Raw genomic sequence first — 7,474 nt, forward strand, 5'->3', positions numbered from 1 at the left:
TCCTCACTTTAAACACACCTATCTCATCACCCTTGCCATTTTCTGAGGCAGTTTTAGAAGTCCTTTCATGTCTTTATAGGATGTGACTAAAAATACAGTGAATGCTGCTGCCAAGTGCCACCTAACAGAAAGGCAGGCCTGTAAAAATATGGCGTGTCTTCATCTACCTCGTTCACTGGATCTGGCATCCTGGTATTTCTGGCTCTTCCCTAAAGTCAAAATGACCACAAAAGGTGAATGTTTTGAATCAATTCAGAACACAGAGGCAACCATAACAGCTCTTTAGTTCAATTGAAGACATGAAAGAGGACTTCCAGAACTGCTTCAAAAAATGGCAAGAATGATGGGATAAATGTGTTCAAAGTGAGGGAATGTATTTGAGGGGTATTAATGGCAATTGGTCTTTTACTCTAATACATTTTAAAAAATTAAATATTTATTGTATTTTTTGGGCATACCGTATACCCATGCAAGGGTTCTTAATTTGGGATACACAAGTCACAGAATCCCTGGAAATTTAGTGGAACCAATTATTTCTGTGAATTTTCTGACATGGTATTGCAACGAAGTCTCCAAAGCTCTGTGACCTATGAGAAGTTAAGAATCACTGTGCTGACACAATCAAGGTTAACACAAGCCACGAGTTAAACAGTGTCAAGGATGGGAGACTTAGTACCTGCTCCTGGAATATGCGAATCCACTAGGGAATGTCAACTTGGAACTCTACCTGTAGCACTATGCTCTAACCCTGTAGGATGGAAAATAATTTCTTGGCATATAAACCTCCACACTGGTCAAGGTAGGTGCTTTCAGGAATGAAAGAAGAAAAATAAGCCTGAGCTGGTGCTCAAGTTCCCAGCACAGACCCCTTCCAATTAAGAGGTGCTCATCACAGCCAAGTAAAAAATACAAGACCAGCCAGGAATGGGCTGTGGAGGCCCAAACACTCTAACCCTGAGAGCCAACTGTAGGCTGTGGTCTCTGGTCAAGGAGCTTGTCCTCTGTAAGCTTCCACTGAAGATGGGGAGTGATACTGTACAACTATGTAGAGCTGCTATGGAAATTAAATAAAGTCATTCTTTTTTCTTTGTTAGACAGGGTCTTGCTACATTATGTAGTTCAGGCAGGTTTTCAACTCGTTGTGTGACCCAGGCTGGCCTTAAACTAGCAGTGAGCCTCCTGCCTCAGCCTCCTGAGTGCTGGAATTGGAGGCGGGCACCACCACGCCCAGCTCAAGTTCATTTTTATAAAGCACTGAAAGAATCACATAGTAAGCTCCTGTGCTACTGACAGTAGGAAAGCCAGAACAAGCATTGTTGCTGTTACCATAAAAGGCCAACCACCTGGAAACATTCATTCTGTTATCTGCAAAATACTTTTACAAAAGGAAAATTGGGCTTGAATCAATGACTTAAACTGACAGTTACTTTCTTATAAGCAAAAGAAGCCCTTAAATGAGGCACTGCAAGCCACTTGTAAAGCAGAAAAGCAATCTGAAACTTCTCAGTTTTATCCACATTTTATGAGGCTTTCAGAGGCAGGCAGATTGTTCAGTAATGGCTGGTCTATCTTGGTCACGTTAGATGGCCAGCAAAGTTTTTGCCAACACAAAGCACTCTACATTAGATACAAGAGTAGAGAGCTATTCCTGAGCAAAGATCATCTAAGGGAATAATTTCAAAGCTGTCTTCTGTGATGTAAGCAAAAGCTCAGATAAGCCTGTTGGTCTGCCTGAATTGGGAGACAAAAGCTCTCAAGTAGCATCTCGCCTAGACCTCTGGAAATACCCTGGGTTAACTCTTGGTTGTTACAGTGACTAAAAGTGTGCTCTTGACAGTTAGTGTGCAAGGGCCAGTATGCTGTCCACACAACTGTCCCACAGCCAAAGTACCAGTGTCCTCAATGAAGGCCACAGCTACGAACAAGTGTGATCAGTTCCTACAGCTTACTGTAAAGACCTTTTTGATGCTCCCCAGTTCCTTTTTCGAACAGTCACCACAGATGTCCATGACCCAACAGATTTTATCCGTAGGTGACATTCCACCATGAACCAATTAGCTGCACACCTCCAGTGAGCAGTGATTAAAACAAGGAGGGAAGTGATGAAGGCCCTTAGGAGGCTCTAAGTTAACTGCACACATGGGCCTGAAAAGACAGTATTTTACAACTTGTGAAATGTCAGGAACTCAAATGCTATACAGAGTCAGAAGACCATTCAAGACGTACTAAGTCTTTTCCTAGACCTAAAAATAACTGGGGACATAGCCACACACTTTCATTTCCAAGGATGAAATGACGAAAGTTTTAATTTACCTAGTAAAGAAACAGCGAGCCCTCTTCCTGCAGTTTGCACACCTGCACACGCAGGCCCCGCTCAAGGAAAACTATTCGGCGGGGAAGCGACCATTAAGACCCTGCAGCCTGCAGATGCCCACGCTCCTCCGCAGATCGCGAGCGCTATGCCCTCCCGGTGTGTGTTCAGTCGCCGTCTTGACTAGGGTTTCCCGACCTTCGTCTCTCCTGCGTGGCCAGCGGGCTCCCGGGCAGGAGCCGCTCCTGACAGTTTCACCCCCGCAGGCCGAGGCCCTGCTGCGGCCGGGCGCAGAATGGAAAGGCAGAGCCCATCACGGGCGCGCCTGGGGCTCTGGGCTGTAAGCACAGAAGGGTCCCACAAACCCAACTTCCCAAAGGCCCCCGGCTCCGGGTGGGCGACTCTAGGAAACACCAGAAAAGGCCAGAGGCGGCCGAATCCAGCGGGTACAAACGCTGGGGGCGAGGCCGGCGCTGGCCTCGGGCCCAAGTGGCTGCGGAACAGGCGAGAGCGGAGGGCGGGAAAGACGCGCGCGGAGGGACCGGACTCTTCACTGCCCCTGGCGCCCACCCCACATCCCTAGGGCCCGTCCCCCCCACCCCGCGGCTCCCACTGGGACTCTCCGCAATCCGCGACGCGCGCCGGGTTCCGGCCCCCGGGGTCCGGCCCCCGGGGCCCCGCAGACTCACCTCGGCCCGCCGCGCCATCAGAAAAGCGACGCGGAAGTGCGGTGACGTCACGTCCGGCCCCGCCCGCGAGCTCCTGCAGACGGGCTGCGCCCGGGCGCCCAGGGTGATGCTACTGCCTTCCGCGCTTCGGGCTCGCCTGGCTGGGGCGCCTGGGGCAGCCGAGCCGCTGCCAGTGGAGCGGAGCCCCGCGGCCCGAGCGGCGCCCTTCGGCTTCGTGCCGCGCCCAGTGCGTTTCCCGAGGGAACACGAGTTCTTCGAGGTGCGTGCGTGAGAGCGGACGGAGGGCGCGATCGGACGGGCGCCGGAGCCCGAGTCGGGGGGTGGGGGACCTGACGCTGGGCGCGCTCGGCGGCGGGGGGCGGGGCGTAACGCTGGGGGTGGGGCAGGCGCAGGCCGGACACCGGGAGTCCTTGATCCCGGGTTGGGGTCCACTCCGTGGGACCGAGATTCTAGGCCCGAGCGCTGCCCACGGCGCTTGTCTCCCATAGGACGGGGACGTGCAGCGGCACCTGTACCTGCAGGATGTGATCACACAGGTGGCCGAGGCCCCAGAGAAGTCCAGGTAAGCAGCTCAACCCGCGCCTCTTACCTGGCGCAGCGCCTGAGGCGCTGCTCACGCAGCCGGTAGCAGCAGAGGCCTCAGACCCCCTCGTTTATCTGTGAATTCTCTTTGGAGAAATTTGTTTAAAACGTAGGAATTAGGATTATAAGGAAACTCTGAACCAGGTTTCTTAACTGGATGTCTGGCAGAAAGTCCTGTTCTAATTGGCTCCAGTGAGATGGGTCTCCTTTCCCAGGGTACCCGAGTTCACCTGTCAGGTGGCCGGCTGCTGCCAGGTGTTTGCTGCGCTGGAGGACTACCAGCACCACTACCATATGATGCATGGGAACGCCTGCTCCCTGTGTAGCCGGGCCTTCCCTTCTGAGCACTTGCTGGACGCCCACATTTTGGAATGGCATGATTCACTCTTCCAGGTCCTGGCAGAAAGACAAGACATGGTATGTGGCAGGTGTAGCCTGGGGATATGCGTGCTCTGTGCATAGGACCAGGGTGGTGATGCACTCTCCTTTCCAGTACCAGTGCCTGGTTGAAGGCTGCCGTGAGAAATTCAAGAATACCCAGGACCGGAAGGATCACATGGTGAGGCTCCATCTCTACCCTGCAGATTTCCGGTTTGATAAGCCCAAGACCAGCAGAGGGTACGTGAGGAACTGTGCTGCTACACCCTCTGGTCTTAGGCATCGGCATAAGTTCAAATGCTGGACCTGTAGTCAAGCTTAATATGATATTTATCTACAGGTAACTTGAAATCCTGATGGTAGAAATTAGTATCCAAAGGGCTTACAGAAATAGTACCTTCCCAGGGAAAGGAGGCAAGAGAGGAGTTCCTGGCTGGAGGGTAGAGGTGAGGGGGTTGTGGGAATGACAGGCATCTCCTTTCACTGCCCATACTTGGGCTGACACCCCTGCCCAGCTCATTATTAGACTGGAGGGACAGCCCTCTGAAGCTGGGAGCAGGAGCCTTCCAGATTTATCCCAGGCTGTGAAGCCATCCACTCCGCAAGGTCCCGTGGCTTTCCATTTTCCCCCTGCCCCTAGGTTTAGGAACTTTACAAATAACCATCCTTAACACATGAGAGTGCACCCATGGAGAAACCTTAAGAAATAATTTTTTAAGAGTGTTCTTATTTTTGCTTTTTTTTTTTTTAAATTGATGCTTTTCAGGAGAACCTTTATAAAAACTGCATTGATTGGAGTCGTTTCAGACTTGTTTTCCCAAGTAGCATTTTGCTGTTTAAAGTAAAATAATTGGAGAACCCACCGCAATGTGGGAGGCTGCATAAGAATCTAAGTCTTAGGTAACTTTCTAAGGGGTTATTTTAAGAGAAAAACCCTGCAGTGCTTATCAACACACTGATATTATAGAGGGGACTCTGCTTTATAGTCTCTGGTTAATTTAAGAAAATATCTCCATCGTGTAAGACATTTAGCCTTATTGGTTGGCATTTCCCCATGGTACTATAAAATGCTATTTTCAGAAAACAAAGCATAATCATAATTAAATTTACAAAATTTAGGACTTAGGTAAACAATAACTGTAGCATTCTCTTTTTGTTTTCTGGTGGCATGAAAACAGCACTTATGCCAGATCGTAAGAAAATGTCTTAATATTTTTCCTTAAAAATTTATTTCTGGGGGGACCCAGGGCTGCCGGAGCTATGTGGAGCTGCTACTTACCATTCTGTCCTCTGCAGCCCATCCATGCCAGGGGCCATTGCAGACCTGTCCACCAGAACCCTAGCTGATGATGGGGATGCTATGGAAGTGTGCCCCTCACCCATGACTCTGTCCTCAGCACCCGTGAGTGAGAAGCGGACCTATAGTCACAGGTTAGTGTGGACCTCTCACTAAAACAATGTATGTTCTGACCCTGTGCCCACAATCTTTTTGAAAATAAAACTGAGTGAGAATGTTAGTGTCTGGAATTGAAAGCCTGAAAGATCCAGTTTTCTTGGCATTCTGTTTTGTGGACTCTGAAGCCCAGAAGTAGAAGCATAACCTCTTATGCTATCAGTCTAGGCTGGGCAAAAAGAACCTTTGTTGGCACTTGCCTCAATCACAACCTGGCAGACTGTCCTTCTAGTATTGGGTCAAAATAGAAACAAGCCAAAGTTTGGGTAGAAAGTTGAACAATGGAGCAAAATAGCCAAAGAATACGAATTGGCAGGAAAATACACATATATGACTCTCAAGTACCTTCCCATGGCTACCCAAACTGTCACCTGTGTATAGCCTTGGATGCTAGGGGATTTTTTTTTTCTTTTTGGTTTTTCTCCGGTACCGAGAACCGAACTCACGACCTTGCACTTGCCAGGCAGGCGCATTGCCGCTGAGCTAAATCCCCAGCCCCGGGGATTAGGTTTTAATGGGCAGTGTGTGCCAGGAAGTTTCTGTAGCTTGGCAGGAACAGGCTTTCTTGGCTCAGTTCTCCCAAGAGAGTGCGCACTGGTACCTGGGAGAATCTCCTATGGGAAGGAAACATCTGAAACAATGGGTCCAGGAAACCAACTCTGTTTCCTGAATGTTCTACAGAGCAAAAGAGAAAGGGAGCATTCCAAATTAAGAAGTAAACACACTCAAGGCTGCTCTTGGGTTGCTTGTTGGCAAAGGAAATACCTTTTTTGTAATACCATTTAATATGAACCTTTTTTCCATTCCAGAGTACCTTCTACCATCTGTTTTGGACAGGGTGCATTGAGAGGGTTTAAAAGCACCAAGAAAAAAAATAAACATCACTGATGGGGAGAAAGAACCAAGCATCTGAGCAGACCGGGGCAGAAGACCATGGTTGCCTGCAGGAGATGGTATCTGTCAGGGCCTTTCTCTCACTTTTGGTGTTGCTGCCCTGGGACTGGGCCTTTGTTGCCTTCTGTGTCTTGGTCCTTTTGCTGGCAACTCAGCAGCTGTTACCGGAGGTGGTAAGGGACCTGCAGAAATGACTGGGAAGCACTGCAGGGAGTAAGATGGAGAGATTATCTACCTCTCTCTACAGGACTATCCTAAGAATGTCCTTTTTAAAAACATAAAAAAATATTTTTCACTGATGGTCTATAGTCTTTCTGGGTTGTAGAACTTGATGGGAAAATGAGCACTTATCAGCTAGGAGTATTTTGTTTTCAGTGTTTGATTCTCACAGAAATGATAAAGTCTCAGAGCCTCTTAGAGGCAGTGAGTGCGTCAGGTTTGACTGTGGCTAGTCCTTGGACTTTGTGACTTCAAGAGAGACATCCAGATCATTCTGTGCCCCACCAGCCAGTGAACCCTACAGGGACATGGTGCCAGGAAGGGATGTAGAAGGAGGTCTCCTGAGAGGGTACTGGATAGATATTACAGGGAAGATAGGGGCAGTGATGGCAGGCAGAGGCCTGCCCAGCAGCTGTGTAGGTGTCAGAAAAGCATCTGACTGGGGGATTGTATAACAGGCAAAAGCAAGTCAGGAAATTGGGCAGGCATATAGAGCATGGAGATACATAGCAATCAGTGTGTCCTGGAGAAAGCGGCTTTACTGTAGTAAAGTCAGGGCCTTGAACCAGGCCTGGTAGAGGCCCTATCCTTAACATGTGGCTGGACCCTTCTATGCTGAGATGTTGGCCAACCAGCACCTCCTGGCCTCACTTCGCGGCCTATTCTCTTTGGGCTATGGATCTAGCTAAAGACAGCTGATGGTCCTCTTTCAATGTGGCTGAATCTAGAGGATGCTTCAGATGGGAGAAAACATAGCCACTGGTGCTTTCGGTACTACAAAATTCAAGCACAATTCAAGAGAAATTGAAGAGTTAAACTATGAAAAATTCAAGCAAAATTCAAGAGAAATTCAAGAGAAATTGAAGAGTTAAACTATGAAACACTTAGAAGAAAACATAGGAGTAAATGTTTATGACCTTCAATCTGACAAAGGATTCTTAGAGCTGA

General features: G+C 48.8%; 2 protein-coding genes across 5 annotated transcripts in view; one reads left to right on the top strand and one right to left on the bottom strand.

The window, feature by feature from the left end:
- The window catches only part of Tubgcp2 (tubulin, gamma complex associated protein 2), a 23,621-nt gene extending 20,532 nt beyond the window's left edge, over positions 1-3,089 (bottom strand). The window contains exon 1 of one of the 2 annotated variants that reach the window (XM_005402058.2): positions 3,001-3,089. The gene's annotated coding sequence lies outside the window, so the exon portion shown is untranslated. Of the gene's footprint in view, positions 1-2,313; positions 2,906-3,000 lie in introns of those variants that run through there. The other variant, XM_013503035.1, reaches the window with a different exon arrangement.
- The window catches only part of Znf511 (zinc finger protein 511), an 8,730-nt gene continuing 4,344 nt past the window's right edge, over positions 3,089-7,474 (top strand). The window contains exons 1-6 of one of the 3 annotated variants that reach the window (XR_001230824.1): positions 3,089-3,259; positions 3,489-3,562; positions 3,798-3,999; positions 4,076-4,200; positions 5,257-5,391; positions 6,223-6,366. Coding sequence is in view for 2 of the 3 variants with exons in the window: in XM_013503049.1 (XP_013358503.1) it covers positions 3,107-3,259; positions 3,489-3,562; positions 3,798-3,999; positions 4,076-4,200; positions 5,257-5,391; positions 6,223-6,301 (768 nt within the window). In the remaining variant the exon portion in view is untranslated. Of the gene's footprint in view, positions 3,260-3,488; positions 3,563-3,797; positions 4,000-4,075; positions 4,201-5,256; positions 5,392-6,222; positions 6,608-7,474 lie in introns of those variants that run through there. The other 2 variants (XM_013503049.1, XM_013503050.1) reach the window with 2 other exon arrangements.

The sequence above is a fragment of the Chinchilla lanigera genome, unplaced genomic scaffold (genome assembly GCF_000276665.1).
Source record: "Chinchilla lanigera isolate Chin_1 unplaced genomic scaffold, ChiLan1.0 scaffold00076, whole genome shotgun sequence".
Taxonomy (NCBI): Eukaryota; Metazoa; Chordata; class Mammalia; order Rodentia; family Chinchillidae; genus Chinchilla; species Chinchilla lanigera.